Source organism: Haemaphysalis longicornis, unplaced genomic scaffold (genome assembly GCF_048455015.1).
Source record: "Haemaphysalis longicornis isolate Haplotype H1 unplaced genomic scaffold, Haemaphysalis longicornis Haplotype H1 scaffold_10, whole genome shotgun sequence".
In the NCBI taxonomy this organism is placed as follows: Eukaryota; Metazoa; Arthropoda; class Arachnida; order Ixodida; family Ixodidae; genus Haemaphysalis; species Haemaphysalis longicornis.
In genome coordinates this window covers 107985002-108009411 of record NW_027526204.1, presented here as the reverse complement: position 1 = coordinate 108009411, position 24410 = coordinate 107985002, and the positions used below count along the sequence as shown (strand labels likewise).

At 46.6% G+C, this 24410-nt stretch overlaps 1 protein-coding gene and 1 long non-coding RNA gene across 4 annotated transcripts in view; one reads left to right on the top strand and one right to left on the bottom strand.

The window, feature by feature from the left end:
• Window positions 1-351: 351 nt before the first annotated feature.
• The window catches only part of LOC144159075 (uncharacterized), a 39071-nt gene continuing 15012 nt past the window's right edge, over window positions 352-24410 (top strand). Inside the window, exons 1-4 of one of the 3 annotated variants that reach the window (XM_077690336.1) lie at window positions 352-805; window positions 1551-1819; window positions 21377-21442; window positions 24245-24283. In XM_077690336.1, coding sequence (XP_077546462.1) covers window positions 1723-1819; window positions 21377-21442; window positions 24245-24283 — 202 coding nt within the window. In that variant the 5' untranslated portion in view covers window positions 352-805; window positions 1551-1722. The remainder of the gene's footprint in view (window positions 806-1550; window positions 1820-21376; window positions 21443-24244; window positions 24284-24410) is intronic. The other 2 variants (XM_077690335.1, XM_077690337.1) reach the window with 2 other exon arrangements.
• On the bottom strand, window positions 6447-10764 carry LOC144159074 (uncharacterized). The gene is made up of 5 exons (XR_013320234.1): window positions 10632-10764; window positions 9132-9273; window positions 8819-8954; window positions 8612-8732; window positions 6447-8121 (listed from the first exon to the last, which is right to left on the bottom strand). It is a non-coding gene; the product is annotated as an uncharacterized LOC144159074 (long non-coding RNA).

Sequence of the window (24410 nt, the reverse complement as noted above, 5' to 3'; positions counted from 1 at the left end):
TTTCCCGCCAAATCTTTCGGGTTCCGTATGCCCAAGAAACACAGTCGTGGCGAAGTTGAATGAACGAACGGCCCGCCACTTTTCTGACACTGCTTCGTTTCGTTTCCTGCTATCACGCCGGCCTTTTCCGGAGGTGCTATCAGGAGCCACGCCTGCTCTCAGTGCCAGGCATTGTAGTCCAGGCGGTGTTCGCAGTATCATGATACGTGCGGCCGCGAGCGTCGCCGCATGGAAAGCGAGAACCTCGCGCCGCCGCCCCACGTGCTGGTGGCATCCCAATGAAAGGCGATAAAACGCAATACAAAGGCAACCCAACCTGAGCGCCGCCGGCGGGGACGAACAGCAAGATGGCGAGGGGGGAGCATTCAGTGACGCCAGGCAAAGTGCGCGATAAAGGATAGGTGCGCTGCGTAATCTGATTTGCGCCGGAGCGAGCGGCGCGCCGTGGCTTGAGGCGGCGTCGACGCAACGAAGAGGTGGGAGGGGGGAAGAAGCCAGGCTAGCGCGCCTGATCCCACGGCAGAGGGTCCAGTGTCGGAGCCCTCGATCGGCCGTCGCGACCAGCGCTCGTTCATTGGCCCCTCCGCCTTCCTCCTTCAGTCGGCGTGCTCGTAGGAGCCTAGTTCACCGGCTTCGCTGCCTGCATTCATTGTCTGCGCCGCCACCAGCCGGCCTCCTGACTAGCGGGCCCCGGGGTTGTGTTCCAGTCGTGCCGCCGTGCTTCGAGACCCCGTGAGAACAAGACTTGGCTTTGCCAGGAAGTTAGCCGAAGGGGACACCAGCGTGTTGCGCGGTCACACGGCCGGTACGTAAACAAGTTCTTGTTCTTTCCTGGCGGTGCTCCGCTTCAGTGTATGCTATACCCGTTAGTACAGCCCTCTTGGAAAAAACAAACTGTTTATTAGTGTCTTTTTGCGGAGATAGTTTGTCCCGCGGCTTCGCCACAGGTTAACGGGAGGACAGTTCTTCGCTCCCGTTTTTCACGCGAACGCGTTCGCGTTGGCAATGTCCGCGTTATCGAGGTTCTAACCGCCATCTCTGTTTAAGGAATTGCTCGAAGATACGGCGTTCATTTTGCGAACTGAAGCTTGGAAGAGTTGTCCCATGCGGCCAAAGTTTGATGTCTGCCTGGGCAACGCCCACCGGCTCAAGAGGAACTGCTTAACGGATCCCCAGGCGTCTGCCTTTCTGCGGTCCTCCGGCGGAGCCGCTGGCTTGTTGACGTTGGGGCGCTCATCCTTAAACGCAGAAAGAAAAAAAACAAAAAAAACTGCTCGGCAGGCAGCATGCTTTCCGTAAACGGAGCTGCTTAACGCATGGGGCGGGTTGCGCAGCAGGAAATTCGCAGTTCCAACGGCGTCGCCGCTGCGGTGTTGAAAGAAGAGGCTCATTGCCAGCCAAGGCGGCAACAGAGAACACGTGGTTTGGCCATGCGGAACGTGCATGTCGCGTATTAGTTATGGCCGGGTTATTCTTCGTCATCTTGATTGACGGCGGCGAGGAAAGGAAGGGGCGGCTGTTCCTCCGGTAACGGCTCCGTTTGCACGCAGGGTGAAGCAACGGCCCAAGACAAAAGGAGTGTGCGTCTCGCCCGCTGCCGCCGGTCGCCTCTTCCTGTCGGGGCCGTTCACTGCTCTTCGCAAGGAGTGCCGTCCCGCGCGCGACTCCTGCTCCCCGTGCTGAACCGTTTCGAATTTCCCGCCCTCCACAATACCGTTCGAAATGGGGCTGCTGGAATTCCGGCCCGCTCAACTGCTGGTCCTGCTGTGTTCAGCGACGCTTCTGGCGCAGGTGGTTTCGGCGGACACCAATTCATCCGGTGAGCGTTCTCTGTCGCCTGAAATTTGCGAGTATTTTAACCCGCAGGTTTTTTGTTAAAGGTGCCGGAAGTAAAAAAAAAAAAAAAAGGGGCAGATATTCGGAAAGTTTTCTACTCGTGCGTAGCATTCTCGTGCCTCTTGTCTCCGCCAACCACGCGATTTGTGTAAATGCAGCGGCGTCGCACGGTTAAATCCGTTTTCGCGATTTTTTTGTTTGCTTTTCCGTCGTTCTTTGCGTCGCTTTAAGATGGTTAAGTTCGTAAGTTCACTTTTATCGCTTCCTATTTTCTTTTTGAATTTCTTGTTTTTAAAATTCTGCTGTACCAAATATCCCATTTACGCTATTGTAACGATGAAATGTGCGAACTGCGCCCATGCGAATTTGAGCGAATTCGGGGCGTTATACGGTCCCGGCTCTGGGGATGCTCGGCTGAGAATGCTATACGCGTGAGTACAAGTTTGGTTCGTTGAAAAGACCGCGTTGATTCGAGGACAATGATGCCAATTTTTACACTGAATTCCGCCACGGAACATGACTACGATTGCACTGGTGTCTGTGTTCCCGTTTGATCGTGTCCCTCCAACGCTAACCTCCAGTTAAACCAGTAGAGCTCTTCGATTTAGTCCGCGACTCACCGCGGAGAGTCCGCGAGTGGGAACACCTAGAGCTCCTCTATATAGCTCCCGCAGGGAGCTCCTGCGGGAGCTATATAGAGGAACTCTAGGAACACCGAATGGCGGTCTGCTTCTCGGGGAGTCCGCGGTGGTTCCGGGACTGCAAATCGAACAGCCCCAGTAGTGACCCTTTTTAGAATCCCCACCCAATATTCCGCCACCTCCAACGGCGTGCCGCGCGAAATTGGAGTTTCTAAACATATCATATTTTTTCGCTTAAAAAAAAAAAAAAAAAAACGTCCTTCGGGGTTGTGTAGTTGAGTGACTTACCAAAAAGTTGCCTAAATTTGTTTTGCCGTCAGCATCGCGAAGTCGACCGATCGCTAAGCGCGCTTTTTCGTCGCTTTTTTCTATCAGCCACGTGGCTGCTCACCTTTGATTGTGCCGGATCGAACTGAACCGCGAAGGAGCGCTTTTTTGCTCCTTCTAGAAACTTCATGTTCATCCCGAACCAGTTGAAGGGGTTCGTCCCACGAGATTCACACGATCTATGACGGATTATGACCGGTCATTGCCGTTATTCGCATTACTCTGCGCTCCCGGCATAAATGCTACACGAAGACTAAGGTTGCTACAATTTTGAGTACTATTTTGACTTGCTTCACGTTCTGGGGTAATGCGCTATTTTAACCTTTTTTTTTCGCAAGGAATTTGTTCGCCTCTATAGTTAGGTTTTTTTTTTCTTGTCGTTCTCCCACCAAAATTTGTACAGGTGCCGTCAGAAGTAATTGGAGCGCGGGAACTGTATCCGAACCGCATAGGAGCGCCGTGTAGCTGCAAGCACCGGCGGCAAACGAAAGGACAACGCGCATGCGCGCCTGGCGACGACGATAGCCCACCTATACATTTCAAAACTCTTGTTTTAACCTGTATTCGAGAATTCTTCGCAACATACTGGTCTCGGCGATGGCGCTGATAGCATGCGCACCTACAAATATTTGACGAAAAACAAATAACTGTCACTGCAGATCCCTGTGAGAGCGCCGCTTCTCCGGCAGCTCGCGTGCGCTGAACTGTCAAAGACGTTGTCAGATGTCTCTGCTATCAGCGCTATCGCAAAGACCAGTATGCTGCTCAGAATGCTCGAAGCCAGGTTATAGTTGTTTCGGATTAATGAATGGGCTATCGCCGTCGGCAGGCGCGCATGCGTGTTCTCGTCCTTTCGTCTGCCGTCGGTGCATGCAGCTACACGGCGCTCCTATGCGGTTCGGCCACAGCTCCTGTGCTCCAGTTACTTCTGACGGCACCTGTACAGTCTTGCATATCCAGAGAAACTCGTATCCACGGGGGTAGGTGTTGGCCAACGCTTTGACGCTAGGCCTAACGTTACGTTTTTTGCCCGAAATGCGTTCCGAAATGCGCGATTGTGTGCGGCACGTGGGGACTGGGATTACAAGTTTGGTTCACGTCGTCCTGTTCGCATTACTTAAGCGCGAAAATTGCGCTTATCCCGCACGAGTAGGATATTCAGCGGAATCCAGTTGACACTGCTTATATGTATAAATCGCAAAGGGATGTAATTTATTGGATTGTACTTCTGCTGTGTTTATGATTTTACAGCGAAGATGTAAGCGACAATAAATGTTGGGAGCTCGAAACAAAGGGAAAGCGGTGACCCTCTGGAAGCTGCCTTTGGGCAAAAGGCCACAGTAACGATTTTATAGTTGCATAGTTTTCAGTTGCACAGCGGTCTACTTTTGCCGGCTTGAACGTTGAGGGCGGCATTGCGCAACACTGGCGGTTTCTCGGCCCATCGTTCAGATTAGATACTACAACACCGGAAAGGAATAGCAAAAGTCGGTCTCGGGGCGTTCAAGAAGCGGGGACAATAGGTTCGAGATTAGTTGCGCCTACACGTGTATTTCCCGTCGAACGGCGCATGCGTGTGCTTTGGAAGCATTGGCTCTGCTCAGATTGCCCTTAATCAAGTCGCAGTTGTTGCTTTCACGAACTTTTGGTAATTTTTATCGCGAAAACAGGTCATGAATTACTTACGCCATTTGTTTTTGGTCTCAAATTTTCTTGCCATGATCCTGCGAGGTCGAAACGTTTGAGAATCGTTTGAGCAGCGGCCGGCAACGTTTGAGAAACGTTGCCGGCCGCTGCTATAGGCCATATCCACAGCCCGCCGTCACGATAACTGGCGTTCATATCTATTACACCTATACAACGAAGTTCGTAACCGGAGAAAGCGCGCGCGCAATCGAATTTATGTAAATCTGGGGGTGTACTGCGTTGTCAGCTTTACTCTTGCATCTGTCAAGAAGTCTTGTGTTTGTGTCACGAGTTCCCCGTGCGGAGAGGCTGGCGGTTCCTTTCCTCATTCCAACGGTACTACCAGCGTTTGCGTGCAGCGGGAGTATCCACCAGCAGGAGACGGGTGCACTTGTGTACGGGTCGCATTAGGTGGCAATACTTGTAATCATCCTTACGATAGAAATGCGCCGGGAAGTACAACCGGCGGCAAAACAATCCTGTGGACGCAGGCGATTACAAAGCTCAATGACGCATTGTCTCAAGTGGCACTTCTGGAGCCTGAGACATAATGCAGTGCGCGTCCTTTCATGTTCGGAGTGCAAAGCCCGGCTATACTCGGTGACAACTTAAGAACGGCACCGGAAGTTGCCGCTGTGCCTTATCACCGTAGCTGGATGTTCTTCCGCGCGGCGCAAGTAGGCGTTACTGGGAATATTTTGAACATGGCGTGAGCCGTTCCCGTGATTTTTTGGACTTAATATGCTTATAAATGACTCCAGTGACGACAAACAAACTGCGTGAGACAAGGCAGGCGATATCACGCATTCGTAGCAAACCCCTTTCAAAACGCGCGCGCACTGACGTCACGGGTCCGGCGCTTTGGCGGAGTGATACACTACATGAGGTGGTGCCGTTCTTGAGTTGTAACCGAGTATAGTTGAAAATGGTGGGCACTGGAACCGCGTACAAAAAACGGAAGTTTTTTTGTGCGCAGTTTGTCTTTCATGTTCGCTGCTCTGCCTTTTTCTTCGCTTGCAGCCGACAAACAGATTACATGCAGTGGGTTGCCGCTATAGGGTTCGCTTCCTTTATTCGCCACGCTGGTCAGTGACTGGTTCAGTGCCGTTCTACAGGTTTTCTTTTAGTTGATGTTAAGCACCCTTAAGGTGTTTGCTACCATTATTCTGATATCTGATACCATTCTACCATTATTTCAAATAAGTTGTTTGAAGAGCTTAGAAATGTTTTTCAGCCTACACTCTTAATCTGGATCCACATAAGATCCACTTAGTAACTGGAACTTTTTTGCAAAAAAGTTCCACTTATATATTTGGAACCGTGTTCCACATACCCTGAAAATGTAAGTGGAACAGTGCACCACATATTTTTGCAGCTAAATTATCTGGATCGGCGTTCCAAATAAAAGTATACGGATCACTGTTCCAAATAAACGGGTAGTGTAAGTTACTGGAACACTGATCCACGTAAAAGGATTATGGATTTATCCGGTGCGCCGTTCCAGGTACCTTCAGACCAGCTGTTTATATAAAACGGTGTTCCGATAGACGTTGAGAAGCTGTCTATGGGACTCCACTTTTCCAATATATCTGCTTTCCTGTTGGTATAAACTGAGGTCATTTGCCAGGCTGGCGGATGCATTGGTATCAGAAGGAAACCGCAAGTACCATTCTAACGCAGCCTTGACATATGGCCCACAGTGATACCAACAATGGGAAAACAGAAACCGCCGCAGCAGTGTGGTCCCTGACAGTTCCCAACAGTTGCCTATCGGAGCACAGTTCTATATAAAAGCTGGTCTGAAATACCTGGAGCGGCACACAGAGACTTTGGCTTCACCCGCCGCATCCTGTTCTGGGTTTTGGCTGAAACAAGACTCGCATTAAAATACATACCATACCAACTATTAGCACTGATACAATGCTTTTCAAAACACCAAGCAAATTTTATTCGCTCGTATTATTGCGTACATTTGAGATACGGAGACATATCTGTTTCCACTTGGGCAGAAAATGACCAGCGTACAGGATCAAATACCAAAACGATATCAAGTGGCCAAAACGATCTAAGTGGCATTTTTCTATTTTCGCTAATATTTACCATTCTTTTTTGCTAAAAAAACACGGGTAATATAGATGGCTTTAAGCGCAACCGCGTCACAAACGGACCTGTACATCTACCCTCGCACTAACTCAAAAAGCATTACACAACAGTGAGCATAAAATATGCTGTTTTATGACATGAAATCAGGTACCGCAAATGCGGAAGTACCCACAGCGCTTGCCATACCATGTTTACGCATCTCGGTTCCAAAATATGCAGTTTGCTAATAAATTGTAGGGAAAAGCCAAAAATACAAGCCATACACGGTTGGATTATCACAAGACCTGCAAGAGTGTAGGAAAAGAACACCGGAGCCAATACTAACATAACATTTGCACAGAAAAACTTATCGGAAGCATGTGGCACTATTGCACAACTAAAACACACCATATATCAATATCAAGCTAACTGTAGCCAAAACCGACTATATACGCGCCCTGAAAAAGCCTTTCACTGAAGCCGCGTTGCTTCCCCGACAATTTGTAGCTATTTAAAATAACTTATCAAAAAAAAAAAAGCTCATAGCACCCAGTGTGAATCTTACAAAATTTTACAGACCAGATAGCTCGGAGCATGTTACGCATTTTAAAATTTAACAAGCAGCCTAACTCTAAAGACGTTATTAATTCCCTCAAGAACAATTCAGACATCCCAAATAACCAAGTCAGGTAGCGTTGAAACATACACGTAACCAATTTTACCAAGCGAACTTGGAAGCATTTTTCCAGCCGGAACATTTATCTCAGGTAAAATTCACAGTTGTGTGCTATACAAACCCTACTATCATGACGACAGTATGCTTGTGACCAAAGCACTGCCTCTAACAAGCAAGAAATGCAACTTAGTCCAAAGTAAACAACTTTTTCAAGCCAAATATGTATATTTCGCATTCTTCTAGGGCTTAGGTGTCAGCTAAGATACAGTACAAAAATTGATTAATAAAGCCCCAAACCGTCTGTGTAAATAATTACTCTCACGTTTGCATCCATCAACAGCAGCACTGCCATGGAAACAAATTTCGAGCTGCACTTGAATAATAAAAACGTTACAGTGCAGTGCCATTAACTACATTAACAGAGTAACAGAGTAGCTGCAAAGGCAGCCTGCGCTTTGTGCCAATGAAAAATTGCAAAGGAAAGCATGACTTCACTTTTGCAATTGACATGCCGCTTGCATCTACCAATCATTTGAACCACGACATATCTTTCCAAATAGGCTTCAACGTCTAACAATAATTTAAAACCCCAAGTAGAGTGACCACATCAAGTCTTTCAACAGAGCTTTCAACTTAAATGACACCAGGCCTCTGTTAAATGGCCAAGAACTCTGCAAAAGTCCCAAGAACTCTCCAAAGTCGCATAAGTTTCAGGAGATTAAGATGAAATATACGGCGAGGAGGATGACCACATCTTGATGTGACAACGCAGGCGGAAAATCCATGACGTGTTTCTTGCAGACAATATTTACGCTGCCATTTTCTTCTCTCAAAATAACTGGACCTCGAGAATAACTGGACCACGTCATGTACCTTTAAGGAAGGAAGAAGAAAATTTTGTTAGACGATGGCTTTAAAGGAGTGAGTTGCTTAGGATACCCCTTTTATAGCACAGTAATCGATTGAAATATCAGTGATTTCTTGGTTTCTTTTCTGGGAATGCTGCTAACAATGTACAAAAAATATTAGCACAGACTGTCAATGGCCGTTCTCTAATTCTGGAAAGCCACCGCACTGGGCGTGGCCGTGGTGCCGCATTATCACAGCAGCAACTCTCAATGTGAAAGCAAAATGTTAGCAAAACTTGAATGCAAAATATAAGTTTTTTTTTGTCCACATGTTCCAGCATCCGAAACAGGCTGAATGTGAAGGTATTTCCCAATATTGGAGTTCACGATTTATTTTTACAGTAAGATTTTGCTACAAAAAAAACTACCACAAATTCAGTCCCGCAAAAATAAAATGCCAGCTTCAATAAACACTACCATAAATTGAGTCCCACAAAAATAAAATGCCAACTTACCCAACTAAAATTAAGATGCAGGCGTTCCTGGCAGGGCCTCCTCGGAGTGCATTTCCAGGAAAGTTTTGCCAACGTGTTCCCAAAAGCTTACTGTCGTTTTCACCTACAGGTCAAGTTGTCACTGAAACGGTGTTCCCAAGCCATTAGTATATTGCAACTACCTAAAAAGGGACCATCAAAGTTCCAGAACTGGGAGTGCGTACTTACTTGTAGAATGCAATGATTTCATCCCGTACAACGGCTTTCATGTGTTTCCTTTTTGTGAACACAGCCTTCAATAACCAGGAAAATGGCAGTATGCATTCCTTGTTCCATTGTTTGAAGTCCCGGTCCGCCCTATTTCCTAGAAAATAAAAACAGTATAAAAATATCGAAGCATAAATTTACGCTTCCCTCTAAGAAGGGAGTACTACAAGATCTCGTACAATGCCTGATTAGTTGTGCTAAAATTTATTTTGCAGCACGAGCCCTGGTAACGTTTTCAGGCGAAACAAAAATATTTGAACATTTTTAGGCTCACCTGTCATTGCTCCATGCGGTGTGGTGAACGTCTGTATAATACGCAACACTCAAGGGGCACTCTTTCGTGGCTTTATGACTTCCACAATGCATTCATAATCTGCCACACTAGTCACGACGACGCCTCGGCGTGGCGAAGATGTCTTCAGCCACAGTGAATGACACAGCCATGATTTCAGAGGTATATGTAAGGAATGGAAATAATTCGTTTTAATTTCTGTTCTTCAGACAAAGGAAAGCAATTGTCGCAAACTACCAGTGTAGAGACAAATGTCTTCACAGTCAGCCATCTGGACAGATTATACAGATCGAATACAGAATGTAGCAATCTGCTTTCGCAGTATATTTTCTAAGTTCAAGGAAGCACAGAAATGGGTTAATGTTGGGTGCACATAGTGATGCAAGAACTTATCACCTGAGCGTTGTCTGAAATTATTTCGACTCTCGGGTTAGCACCGACATTGACGGCATAAAAATGCAAGAGTGGCTTATTTCTAACGCGTATTGATACAAGAACTTATCACCTGAGCGTTGTCGGAAATTATTTCGACTCTCCGGTTACCACCGACATTGACGGCATAAAAATGCAAGAGTGGCTTATTTCTAACGCGGTTCTTGAAGTAGCAACCACTAATTATGGATATTGGATAATTATCCTGAAGTCTCAAGTTGCCACTGACATTAACAGCATAGAAACGGCAGCACGCTTTCTATATACCCGCTGCGTGTTTCCACATTTCTTGCCCTCTACAAAAGAAACGTTTGTTACTGCGGTACTGCTAAGACAACAACTGTCCCTTCCATTTCTCTACACTTCAGGCAATGTTATTTAAAATAGATCATCTCAATTGGTCAAAGGAATTGGAAGAAACATGGAACATAAACATGAAACATGGAATCATGGAACAGATAAACGTAAGATGACGCCTTGAAAACACATCAACACAACTCGATATAGCGTCTACCTTGCGCACAACGGGCAAGGTCGAAGACTCCCGGTCTGGTAAGCACAGTAAATGCATTCTACTCAGCAGACTAACACAACGCCGCAATTACCACGCAAGTTTTAAACATACCAATAAATCTAAGGACGGACGCTCCGACAAACTTGCTTGGAAGTTGTACACGTGTGCACGCGCGATTATCGCGAGCGACTAACCTGAGAAGATTCGCTACCGCAGAGAGCAACCTTCAATATCAACTAAGCAAAGCCACACAGTAAGGGAAAATCCAATCATGAAACGCGCAAACCAGCAACTTCCTTATAGCAATGGCTAACGCACGCAGTCAGAAATGTCCAGCCGACTCTGACCCACGAACACGGAAGTTTTGGTAAATTACGGCTGCAAACGTTTCTACAACACAAAATGTTACACGCCGCGACCACAAGCATGGACGACACACGAATAACGGGCAGAGAAGCGGTATGTTTATCGGACGCAGTTAACAAGGATGTCACTGAACAACAACCGTTACCAGCACATAAATAAGCAGCACTGACCTTTTTTGCGCCTCCTGGCAAAACTCCACTTCGTCGAACAGGAAATACAGCCCGGGGATATAAAAAAATTCCCAGTTGCACGCCGCAATCAACCCATTCAAACTGTTCAAACTGCTAACGGGACGGCGGTAACGGTTCTCGCCAGCGTGACCGAGAATTTCTTTAGTAAATATCAGGCGCATCGCACGAGCAATTGAGAAACCCGCTTGGGAATGCCACTGGTGGCGCTGCATGCGGAAGACCATAAATTTAGCGGAGGGAATCCTGGAAGATACGAGCGCTGCTGTCGTTTAAAGTGTTGACGCAGTCCCGATTTTCATACGTCGTCGTCGTACCCGTTGCAGCCCCACTTTACCGTGAATCAACGCAAAAACAGCTCTGCCGTGCTGCTGCTGACGCATGCGCATGGAATCCGCTACTGGAGTGGCGGTCTTTTCCTCATGGCTTCGGCAAACTTTCGTTCTCGCGGAGGCTTTGGCGATGCGCCCCCATAAGAGCTCATACAAACTCGGCTCACGTGATGGCTTTAATTTGATTCGGAAAACGGGCATATGCGTCTAAGCGGACGTTTACGCCCGCTGAGGCCGAAACAAAGCTCAGATAATAGCCGCGTTAGCGCGTAAATACTGGCTGAAGTTGTTTCTCGCGGAGGGCCGTGAGTGCGCGCGATATCCGAGCTTAACTTTGGATGACAATTTCTGCGTTAGTGTTTACAATGAACGCAAAAGGGCGTGGCTTCATTTACTGCTTTTCTTGACAACAAGCCTTTCCGTAGTCAATAAAATATACTGCGACGCTCTTAGATACCCACGTTATATAAAGCTACTTACAGCTAATTAGCGAGTAATAATACATCGGCCCGTTTCCCAGCCCTTTTCCCTCCTGAACACCAATGCTACAGGAAAACAGCAACTGGGGAAGCAGCTGGAGAAGGCGGATCATTCAATGAACTTCAATTACTATGACAAGACACAACAACAGCAAGTTAACTCTGCGCATTTTTGCCGTTACTGCACAGCATAATTAGGAATTACAATGTCATTTCAGCATTAATACATACAAAATAATGCAGGTATCACGTGGTATATTTAGTTGTCCAAGTTTAGTTCCGTTCACCCAATCAACCGCTCCCTGCAAAGGGGCTTTTGTTTTTGCTTGTGGAAATTAAAAGAGACTCACCTGTTAGCATTCCTATCGGACTTACTACGTCATGACCAACGGACTTAAAAACCATCGTGCACCAATATGAATAGTTTTACAAATACATACCGATATTCACAACGGCCTAGTTTGCTTATTTTAGATATATGTCGCTTCTCTACTGAAACAAAGAAATAAAACTCTCGCATGGTAGACCGCTAGCGCCTTCCAGTGAAGACTGGATAAACCAAAATGCGTTTCTTGTTTTTTTTTTATCTCTGCAAAGAAATGATATACAGCAGACTCCCGTTAAGACGAACCCGATGGGAACGTAAAAATGTATTCGTATTATCCGAAATTCGTCTTAAGCGGAGGTGTTATGCATTGTGGACGTTACAAGAGAAAAATGTTGGGGTTCTTAATCAGTGTTCGTTTTTACTAAGTACGTCTTAACGAGGGTCTTCTGTATTTCTAGAAGAAGCAAACCGAGTCGTTAGTGTCATTTCTGTGAATTTGTAAAACTTCTTGTATCGGTACATGGTGCTTTTGAATTAGTAAGTCTCATGAATTTGCGTCATGAATTAGTGACTCCCATATGAATTGGATCAGGTGAGTCACCCTTAATAGCATGCACGAGACGAAAAATGCTAACGAACATCCAAGCATATATAACTGCATGCGTGACATGCTGCGTGCAGTGTGAAATGCGGCACAGTCGGTTAACACTATGTATATACCGCATCAGGGCATAAATAACGTGGACTAAGTACCTATTTTACAGCAGATTGTAGCCATTTATACGTTCCTGTAAAGCACTTAAAATTGTGCACGTACTACAACACAGCGAGTTGATGGCTGAGCATTGAGCAAAAAACAATGTTTCTGCGACGCTTTGTGAACCAAATGCAGAACATACAATAGTCTCAACAACTATATATATTTCTTTATGAGGTATCCACAAAAGCCCAATGAATTCTTCAGCACTACCGCGGCTCTGTCCCAAACGCAGAAGGAGAACCTGAGGACATCTGGTCATTCTCAAATTCAAGTCATTGGTGATTTCGGACGTACTGCGCGTCTGCAATTAGCAAAAGACGATATTCACTAAAGCGGTTTGAGCGCCGCAGACAACCTGAGAGGGGTTCGTGGAATTTCTATTTTCGCTACGATACCCTTTTCTCGCACCTTTCATGCTTTGTACGGTGTTGTTATAGCAGTGGACACATTTTTTTCTGTCAAATAACGTCACTAAAAATACGTCTTAGCCGTCTTATATAAGTAAACTGCTCTAAGACAGTTCCATAGATATCGACGAAGTTTATTAAATTTTATGTGGTGCGTGCGTGTGTGCGTGTGTGACTGCATGCATGTGTGTGTGTATGTGTGGGTGCGCGGGTGTGCATTCGTGTTTGTATCGATGTTTGTGGGCGTGTGCATGCAAGTGCGTGCGCTTGTGCGCCAAAGCGCGTCAAATATATATGTGGTTCATTGTTCCAGTTAATGCACGATTCAGTGCATACTTCACTGCAGCGCACAAGTTATGTGGAACAAGACACGAACAAAAAATATACAAAAGCACTGTCTAAACTTTTTACTGGGACATAAGTGGAACAGTAACTGGAACGGCCGACAGCGCATCCCCTCATTTATTCGGTTCCACATAATAACCACAAACCTAAAGAAAACAAATGCACAGTTCCAGATAAGATCCACTTATATCTCTCGTTCCAGTTATTCTTCGTTTAGATCCAGATAAAAATATGTGGATCGCCCCGTTTAACTGGAACTTACATGGAACCAGATTAAGAGTGTACCTATACAAACGTCGCCTTCGTGGTGAGCCGGTGCACCGACCGTCAGCGACAGCAGCAACATTTGTCGCTGAGCGAGTTGGTTCACACTTGGAAAAAAAAAAAAAAACGCGCCGTTAAGCAGTCGTGGACGAAGACAAGGTAGGACAGATACAGGCGCCCTTATCTGTCGTATCTTGTGTTCGTCGACTTTTGGTTTTTTTTTTTCGTCAGCTACAACTTTCGCGGCGGTATATTACCCGCTGAGTCGTGCGTTCCTTCGACGCCGGCATGACCAACGTTAGGTGCGATCACGCGCTGCCTGCTCTTACCCCGGACACGCAGTTGCCACGGCTTCACTGCTACCGCAGAACAGAGTCGATTTCGGCCACCTCGTAGCTCGTAGACGTGTTAATGCGTAGTGAAAAAAGCAAATCACGAAAACCGCTTAATAATCCAATTGTCATGCCAAGCCCAAGCCAGAAATGCGAGTCTTCTCATAAACCCGAGTCTTTCATTGTCAGCGCAATGAAAGTAGGCTGGACAAGGTTCAGTGAGCCTCTAAACGAGCTGTTAGGCATCGAGGAAGTCGTGTCAATCACCGTGAGTGGCACGCACCTGGCGCGGAACAAATGCGGGTGAAGGTGCTTGGAAAACGAAACTATGCCAGACGCTACATGACGGAGGCGGAACTCCTCATCCGGGACACTTGCCCGCCGTGGCGGAGCTTGTCTGCGGAACGTTGACCTCTCGCTCGTTGACCGAACGAGAGGTCCTGTTTAGGTGCTTCCAGTGTGATAAGCCTACCTTCGGCTAATAGGAGCTAGCGGGGCAGGTTGTTGAATATTAGATTGTTGATTTAGGCTAGACGATACTGATTGACGCCCGCTGGAAGGACTCCGAAATTTCGCGAGAACTTGCCTTCCCCGTCCCCATGACCAAATAAGCCAATGAATAGGATGAGAGCGCAGCGGTGCTTCTTTTTAAAGCTCGTGTCAAACGTTACCCGTGTTCCGTTTTCTGTTTTCTATTTTCTATTTCTATTTTCGACTTTGCCTTCTACGATCCTCTCCCTCTTCGATCTTGAACCACATAGAATGCTTCACATGTCCGTTAGATTAAACTTTCAAGAAAATGGGTTTCGAGTATTGATAAACTTTGACTTTTTATTAACTCACGAGGACGTCAATAAACTTCTTATTGCGCAAACTCGACCATTTTATTGCCTTCAGGACATTGAGTTTTATTATACTTCATATTGCGTTTCTATAGAGTGAACCAAAACTTCCACCTCAAACTGCGACCAATAGAAAGTAAACTTTTTATTGAAAAAATGCAACAAGCGTTTTATTTCCTTCAATATATAGTTTTAGCAAACTCTTTATTGCCTTTCGGTAGGGTCAAACTCCTAAATAGTGGACTGGGGTCATTATACAGGCAATAAACCTTTTTATTACGAACACGCAGTAAGCATCTTATTGCCTGTATTATACCGAGTTTTAAGACTGAATTGCGTTTCTATAGCCCACCCACAGAGGTCTAATTGTTTATCGGTGCATATATGTTGGGTCATTAAGGGTAACACAGTGGATCCCTAGAGAAGCAAGCGTTGCAGGGGCGGCAGAAAGTTAGATGGGCAGATGAGATCAAGAAGTTTGCGGGAATAAATTGGTCGCAGTTAGGAAAGGACCGGGGTAATGGAGAATAATGGGAGAGACTTTTTCCCTGCAGTGGGCGTAGGGAGGCTGTGATGATGATGATGATGATGATAAGGATGATGTGTGGGGTGCTACTGCGCCGCCTGCTCCGCCGCATGAACCGAGATCGCGTGATGGACGTCCCGTCACTTCGTCTTGAGAGCACTTGGGAGTGGTGGCGCCTTGGGTGGCGGACATCACCGCCGGACATGCGAGCCCCTGGAAAGCTCCCACGTTGAAACTTGCCAGAAAACCTGATTCACAGGCAATAGGGTATTACGACTATACTCAAAGAATTTTATAGAAAGCTAATGGAAATTAATTTAATAAACCCGTAAGAAAATGTCTTCAAACCTGACTCGGACGCAACAAGATGTTACTATATTAAATATAGAAAACTCAGACAAATTTAATGAAAACCTGTCAGAAGCTCTATTCAAACCTGACTCACACGTCTGTTACAGCTGTACTCAGTAAGAATTGTATAGAAAGCTTGTTGAAAATATTTTATAAAAGCCCCACAAGAAGCTATAAACTACATTCAGAACGGGTAAGGTTTGACTTGGCTCTATAGACTTTTAACTCGTTGGCCGATTTGTAATGGAAACGCAATAGAAATGTTGTGTAAAATGTTAACAAAATGTTTGTAGGACTCTTTTGAGAAATCTCCATAGCAAGTTTGTTAAATCTTTATAAACAATTTATGCATGAAAAAGCGTTCTTGCAGAATGTTTCTCAAATGCTGTTTTGTATACTGTTTGAATGCATTTTGCGACCCAACAAGCTGGGGTAATTTTTTAAAAATTATCTGGGTTTGTTTAAGACGTGTACGGTGATTCCACGGAGTAATATCTTTGTCCGTGGGTGATGCCCTGAGCGGAAATTTCGTGACCACGACCACGATCCCCTCGCCTTATCGCAGCAATTCGTAGCGGCGTGCAGTCATTCTTAGCTACCGGTGTATACAATCCACAGATAAGGCGTTTAGGGAAGCCGTCGAATAGCCCCGTCATGCGATAATGTCTGGATTCCTCTAATTCTTTCGACCTTGCCGCTGTCGGTCAACTGGGCAGCCGGATAACGCTTAGTTTATTTTTTTTTCCCCTCCAAGAGTTCGCCGGATTCTTCCAGGAATTTCGAAAAGCGTTCCGTCGTTTTTGTTCTCGAACAAAACTGATTCATCGATGAAAAGCTGCACAGTTTAGGGACTTAGTGCTGGAACGAACACCAGCTGGAATTTCGCACAAGCGTCATCCACTCTGGCATCAGTGCGGCGGAAGCGTCTAATTTTCGCGGGTGTAGCCTATGCGAACAGCTTTACAGGACTATTTCCTATTGCCAGGTCTCCTTAGGGTAGTGACCTTAAAACTCCGCAGTGGCGTTGTGCTGCTGATTCGATTCCCGCAATTCATTCGATTCGAATTTGCGTACGAATTCGATTCGATTCGTACGCAACTTCGATTCCCGGCCGCGGCGGCCGCGTTTCTGATGGGGGGGGGGGGGGGGGGGGGGAGCGATAACGCCTGTGTGTTCGAGATTTCGGGGCGCGTTAAAGATCCCCGGGTGGTCAAAATTAATCCGGAGCCCTCCACTACGGCGCGCCTCATCGCCTGTGTAGCGTCTGCGCGTTAAACCTCATAATCGGGCTTTGAAACAGCAGGTAAAAAATTCCCTCGAGAACCCTACCCTCTCTGTAATAACTTCGACCATTGGCGCAACTGTAATGCTTAGAGGAGGCTGCAAACCGTTGCTACCCTCTTCAAGTCAATCGCGTTCGTAGTGGTGGGGGTACTGATATCTCGTGCTAAATACGAGCATTAATGCAAATCGTGGTCGGACGCGATAGCCGAGATTCACCCACACGCGTGGCCACTTATACGTTACGCTGATATGCATGCGTAAATACGGCGTAATCGGGCAGTGCACTTGACAGCTTGACGGTGGCACGCTATCGGCGCCGGAACGAACTTTATCGGCCTGTAGATTTTTATAAATGGCTCGTTTCGGCGGCATAAAGTGGCTCGCTCCGCTTTTGGATGCCTCTTATTGTGTGAAGTGGGTTTTTTTCCACTCTGAGTAGTTTTTTCATCACGCAGAATTTTCTTCAATCCTTCACTTGGTTAACGTCGTTTCGGTTGGACACTAACAAGCGCTAAGCCAACCGCTGCGAAAGAGCTTTTCTTTTGCGGACCCACGACGTGCCAATTCGTCTTGACAGGTGTCAAAAACACGCACCTTTGTTTAGACGCAACAACGAAACTTGTGACAATGTAGGACAAAGAAACTGTTTTTACCTCCGCTTGTCGATGGCTATGTTGTGCGTGTTCTATGCAGTGCGGGAGCTACGCGGCGTCAGCCCGAACACTCCGTCCCAGTTTCTGTGAACACTAACTTGGGGAGCCAGCGAAATCTGTTTTCTTTATTGCGATATCTTCGGGCACATCCATTGTTTCTTTATTGTTGCGCGACATCTAGAAGTGTTATTTAAGCTGGCTACGTGCTCCTGGCAACGCTTACTCGAGCTGGAGAATGTACAGTCATCAAAAGTGTTAACAAAGAATGAGGTGCCACCGTATACGCACAGAGCGGCAGGTTGCTATAGCGCCCTGGGTAATATCAGCGAAGCTGCGCGCATGCGCTGGAGCTGCGGAGTACAGCAAGTCAGCCTAAGGAGCTCCAATTATCAATCGCCGAAGATGCGTCGGTGGCTATCGTAATGTGCCGCTCTATGCATAGGGCGCACCCGCTTCTTCGTTATTGTTAACACTTTTGACGACTGTACTCGTAAAATTTGTACCACTTCAGAAAGGAGAGGGGGAGGGGGGTATACAGCCCGCTGTGCCGTACCCTCTTAAAAAAAGGTTGGGGCATTTACTAATGGAACACTAACAAGTTACTTGTCCCAGTATAGACTAGGTTCTTAGCAACTAGTAGCAAATGCAGCACTAGTCATGGTTACTAACTGAAGCAGGCACAACTGCCTTCACTAGAAAGTCTAGCCATGACACCCTTCTGAACTCCATGCGTTTACCAGCTGGCCATGCATAACCTGTCTTAAGTCCGACCTTAATCTAGTGTGCATATACTACTTCCTACACCCAGTTAATTTCCTAACCATGCAGTTGCTAGTGGAAGAGCCTACGTACCGTACTGCGGGGTAGTAAGGTTCGTAAGGAGTTGGTAAATATGGCCGTTACTACCCTCTTACGACCTTTTTTTATTAAGTGTGTAGTTAGCTCCAGCGGCACCAGTGTCCCAGTGTCACCCTGATTTCCGGCGTGCAATGGCTTGAAGTGCATGGCTAAAGGCCCTCGCAGCCACCGCTATAGCCACCGCAACATTGCTGCGTGCGTGCGATTCGGGCCAACTTCGTGTTCCGTAGCGTGACGCGCCTTGTTGGGCGTGTATTGGATCACAAATTTCAAACTGGACGGTCCGGAACAAATCCGGGAAATATAGCTGTTCCGACAGTGACGGCGGAGGACTCGATCGGGACGCTGTAGAAAGGTCGGGGCAGTCCCGCAAAATCCGGGACGGTTGGTAACCCTATAGTCCACGTCATTGACGATTAAACGGCGTGCGGGTGCAAGTTCCTTCACTTCCATGGATCAAATTTTGTAGGACTAGTCTAGTTTGCTCAATCGGTCCCCCGAATTCTGTTCTGCAAATACACATGATCACGCCCACGGAGTTCGAGGTGTTCGACGCCCGCGGTGTTTCACCTTATACGGAGCCTAGGACCGGCCTTCTTTTAAACGCTTACGAGGTCGTCTAAAGAAAAATAGAACTTGAGTGGGTAGCGGCACATATCGCGATATGCAAACACCCATAGTTTCTTACTAAGAAACTCTATGGCAAACACCGACCGAGCACCACTCGAACGTTCCTCCGTTATTATTTTTTCTTGCACCTGCTGTTATCTGCCTTCGACTCCGGTGAGCTCTGTGTAAACTTCCTGTTTTGCATAGAAAGCGGGGCGTCGAGACGGTCGCGGCCGAAGTGACTGATATCTGCATATGCTACGTTTCGCGCGTGCGATAACGCCCGGAATTTTTTTTTTTTTTTTTTTTTACGGCCCTTTCTTTTGCCCTTCGGGCCGAACGCTCACCAGTGGACGCTCGTAATAGCGCTTTCTCCGATTCAAATTAGTTTAACGCGCCAAAGCTGCACTAGCTGGGCTGTGAGGCGACGCGTAGCGGAGGGCTCCGGATTAATTTAGACCACGCGGAGATCTTTGACGTGCGCCGAAATCTCGACGCACGGGCGTTTTCGCTTTGCGCCTCCACCTGGAAAGCGGCCGCCGCGGCCGGGAATCGAACGCACGACCATGGGCTGAGCAGCGCAACGCCTTAGCCACTGAGCCACCGCGATGGGTCTTCCTTCGATTTGGCTGCACTGGTTGCACACCGGGGCAGGTAGTGCAGCACTGGTGCAGTGAGTGAAGGGCTTGACGCAAAGGCTTGACCTCCTTGTTCCGCACTTTTTAAGGATCAAGTGACCTCGGTATTTAACTGTGCACTGTTTTTGAAGACCCCGGTGTTCACGTCCAAAAGCTGGCGTCATGACACACCGAGGCCTAGAACTAATACCCGCGCGGTGATCACTGTAGGCGATAAATAACCGTCCAAATTGTTTCCAAGATCCGTTATGGGGCGGCTTCTTATTTAAGAATACGTTTTTTTCAGCGCAAGTTTCAGACCGCAATGTCGGTTGCGTGGTTGTACCATAGTATAGGTAGTATATATAGTAGTATATATATAGTATATTATAGTATATATGGTATACTATATATGTATAAAACTGGAGTATATGTGAAGGTGGATGCTGGTCATCTACTTTTGTTTTTACGCTACCCGAAGTTATATGCTAACGCATGTGAAACATGCGTTAGCATATTCTTTAGATTGATTCTTTACATTGATTCTTCAGAAGGCTGTAGTGCCATGAAGTGTAAAACTCCAGGGAAAAGTGGACTAACAGTGTTGTCTACCTTAATATTTTATTCCATTTCACTCCGTTCTACGCCTTCAAATGCCTTTAAACATAGATTAACCTACAAAATACACCTTGATGACTTACGGCCACTGACAAACGAAACGTCAGCATAGATGTGAACTGGAATGCTCTAAATCGATTACTTTGGCTCCCAGAAGTTGCAAATTTCGCTTTTCGGGTAGAAGGTTATTACCATAATTATTATACATAATTGAACGGGTGCGGAAAGAAGTCGCGTTGTCTGTGCGTTGTTTCACGTTTTTGTGTAAGCGTTTATTTGGCCATTAATGCGTGTTTTCTGTGCGCTATACCTCACAGGTTTGGTACAAATTAATCTCTCATGCCTTTCAACTATTAACTACTTTCAGCTTACAACTACTATACGACACATTTGTCCACTTAATGTGTACATATGCGCACTATTAGGCGTCTAGGCAACGCCTACTCAAAACTTTTGAGTATATTTCTTGCGTGTAAAAGAACCCAATTTTAGATCAATTCAGCAGCAGGACAGAGCCGCTGCAATATTAACCCTTTCATGCCCAAAACTTTATTATTTTGCTTTACCGTGTGAGAAGTTTCTTATGATCTTAAAGTACTTCCGACATCACAAATATGAAGTGAGAAAGTTTGGGTTCATTAGGGCGGACACTAGGACACACTGGACACTAGGACACACTGGACACTAGGACACAATGGAAACTGGCTGCCCATATATCGCTCGAACAAGAGATCACCATGATTTATGGTTTAAGTGAAGGCAATACGGTAAAATTTGTATTGCTATCATTTGTAATAGCAACGAACTGCACAATTTCGGTTACCTTTCACTAGTCCATTGACCCACCCGGGCTCGATGCTAGTTGACGCGGCACGCATAAACAATCTTTTCTTTAGCACACAAAAGTGGGTGCTGCCCTCTCTTTTTTTTTAATTTTTGGAGGTCCGGGATCCTTTGTCTGTCGATAGATGGTCTTAAATGTCCAAAAACCAGAAAATGCTATAAAAAATATTGTTTCAGTTCGGACGTTTGGTCGGACGTTTGCGTACATGTGCCCAATTTCTTCAACGCCTTCACACTAACCAACACCTCAACTAACTTGTGCCGTTTTTTGTTTTTCAGCTTACTCTCGTGCTAAACGTAGCTCAGCGCAGATAGCGCACCACACTGAGCTTCCTTACATCAGGGGTATGCACCACGTTTGAAGTCTAACCCTTTGTGCCCTCGTTCGTCCTCCTCCTCGCCCTGCCCGACGTGTTACTAACTTATCGTCTGCTTTTCCCACCTTGTTGTTTAACACTTCACGCTAACTTTTCACTAACACTTTACGCTAACTTGCGCTCCTACTGTTGTCTCCTCTTTGTGTCGTCGTTCCGCGCAATCCTCATGGCGTTTCAAGTATCAGACCAACTAGCCGTCAACAAGTCTTGCCAACTTACTAAAACCTGTTTTCTTTTATTGTGCGGCAACTACTTCTGTCATCTTTTGATGCCAAGCTGTAGCGATGTGCTGTTGCGCGCCCAAGGGACACCCGTGCAAGAAATCACCTCAAGACCAACGGCAACTAAAGAACAATGAGATCGACGCGAGAGTAGGGGGTTAAATTGTACTGAGAAACAGATAACCCGTGATGTTTATCTTGGCGAAGACAGGATAGGGAAGCTTACTTCGTGTTTAGAATGCTTCAATTACAATTCCTCAGACTAATTTCCATCGTCTTGCATGGTTGCGTAGATTTATGAACGAACAATATGGCAAAGAAACTCCTTGTGCCGAATGAAGCCCGGAATCCCGTATTCGTGCTCGCCAGTAACGGTTTGTGCCACGCCCTAAATTTTTCTTTCCTGGGCACAGACGGGTACTGTACGGCGTACCCGTCGTAGGGCGTCCCGCAGAGGCTTCAAAAACCAAGCGGTTTAGTCATAACCGTTAGAAACTCGTGAAACGATGACGCTTGTCCTCGACAAGGTCTTACAGCCCTTCTGGCCAATACGCAACGTTAAATTAGGACTACCTCTGAGTTTTCGGCTCTCAGAGAATGCGGCCGAAGCTTTACGCCTACACCGCGTTCCAAAGAGTGTAGGCGTGAATTGGCTGGGGTTTGCTTACATCACTATAGTGAAGCGATCGGTCAGCCTACGTTCAGCCTCTAGTGCTTCGCTGCACAAACGGTGTGGCCAGCGGCGTGACTGTTTTGTTTTGAGTACGGCTTGACTATACGTACTCGGAGGCCAGCAGTCAGACCGCCAGGGTAAACAAAGGGGAAGGAATTTCCCGCGAGCTCAACCCGAACCCGCCACTTTCATGGTCGTGGGTGTGGGTAATCCCCGGGGGCTGTTTTTTTTTAATTTCTTTCTTTAATTTCAAAAAAAATGTACTTCAATTCAAAGGCTTTATACATTCCTTCCCCCTGGTCTTGACTGCTGCTGACCTCTTCGGGTTCATTAACGATCCACTCATTTCCAAATGCTCGGTATATGTTTAGTGTAAACAAGCGTTTTTAGCGCTCCGTATATGTTCAATGTAAACAAGCGTTTTTAGCATTGTCAGCGCAGGCACTAGTGCTGGAACGAGAAGCCTTACCGTCGATCAAAAGAAGCAAGGAGGAAAACGAAGAGAAAAACAGAAAATGAGACTAGGACACCACATACTGACCCGCCGCGGTGGCTCAGTGGCTAAGGCGTTGCGCTGCTGAGCACGAGGTCGCGGGTTCGATTTCCGGCCGTGGTGGACGCTTTTCTGATGGAGGCGAAAAGCAAAAACGCCTGTGTGTACGAGATTTCGGCGCACTTTAAAGATCCCCAGGTGGTCAAAATTAATCCGGAGCCATCCACTACGGCGCGCCTCATCGCCTGCGTTACGTCGGCGCGTTAAACCCCTACAATCAATCGAGACCACATACTGCTGTTGTGAAGGTAATGTAAGGCGAAGGGTTGACACGACTGATACAAATCACTGAGGCTACTGGTGAAAGGGGATGAGCAGACTGGGGTCATTAGATGGAGTGATCAGAAGAGAAAACTCGGGGAGAGACGGATTCAGTCGGCTCGTCCAGTTTGGAGGCTCCTGCCCAGGACCTCCACCCGCTTCTGCCTTGCAATAGATGCCCGAAAGCTGTTGGTGTTTCCTTAAAACAAGACTGAATATGCTTGAGTCACTACGCTTTCTAACCTCTGTTTCTTGCAATACAGTTGAACCTCGTTATAACGAACACTGATATAGTGAATTATCGGCTATAGCGAAGTAAATGCAAACTTTGGTTGGTCGGGCTTTATTTCAATGACACTTACTCTTTTAGATCGAAATTGAAACCGTGAGATCCCCGATATCGGTTATAACGAAGAAATATTTGACCAGGAGGCTGAGAAGCCACTGTGAAAAACCACCCGTAGTCCGAAACTCCAGAAGTATAAAGGCCCTTTTGTTCGTGGACACTAAAAATTTCATCTTGCTCAGTGCTGTGAGTGGCCACCAGACGAAGATAACATCCTTCATCAAATAAGGACGCAGGCCTGTTTTGTCGAGTGAACTTCGTTCTGTTTTAATTTCGCGTGCTCCTGTCCCAGTTCATTGAGCTTGAAATGCAACAAGGAGAAAGGTAAGGGTTAACTTGTAAGTTTGTAGTGGGTTCGGAGCCTTAAAAAAATGCATTTTTGTATCTAGTATTTTTGCGCGAGCCTAATTGGCGATCGGTTATATATATCCTATTTTTAACTGTACTGTTGTAACGAATATCTGTTATAACGAACTAATTTGCTGTCCCGGTACAACTGCGTTATAACGAGGTTCGACTTACTGACACCGTAGCGCAGCGCCGATTTTACGATCTGTCTCATTGTTTCTCTTCCACCGCTGCAGCGGGCGCTTTGATGTAGTACGGATGTCTTTCGGTCGCTCTTGAAAGAAAGCCCCGGCTTTGCTTGTCGTTTCCCAATCGCATCGCGCAGCGTCGCATTCGCTAAACCCTTCGGCATTTCGCGCTCTTTTCAGATCCCGTGGATCCGTCAAACGATGTTTCACCACTTGGCGGTAAGTTATTGCCACGAATTGTCTCTGGGTTCGTTTTAAGTGCAGAGCCCTTTAGGGACTCGCCTTTTCGTCGCTGGTGCTCGCTGTAACGCTCGATGTCAAGCGACTGCCGGAATCAGGCGGCGCA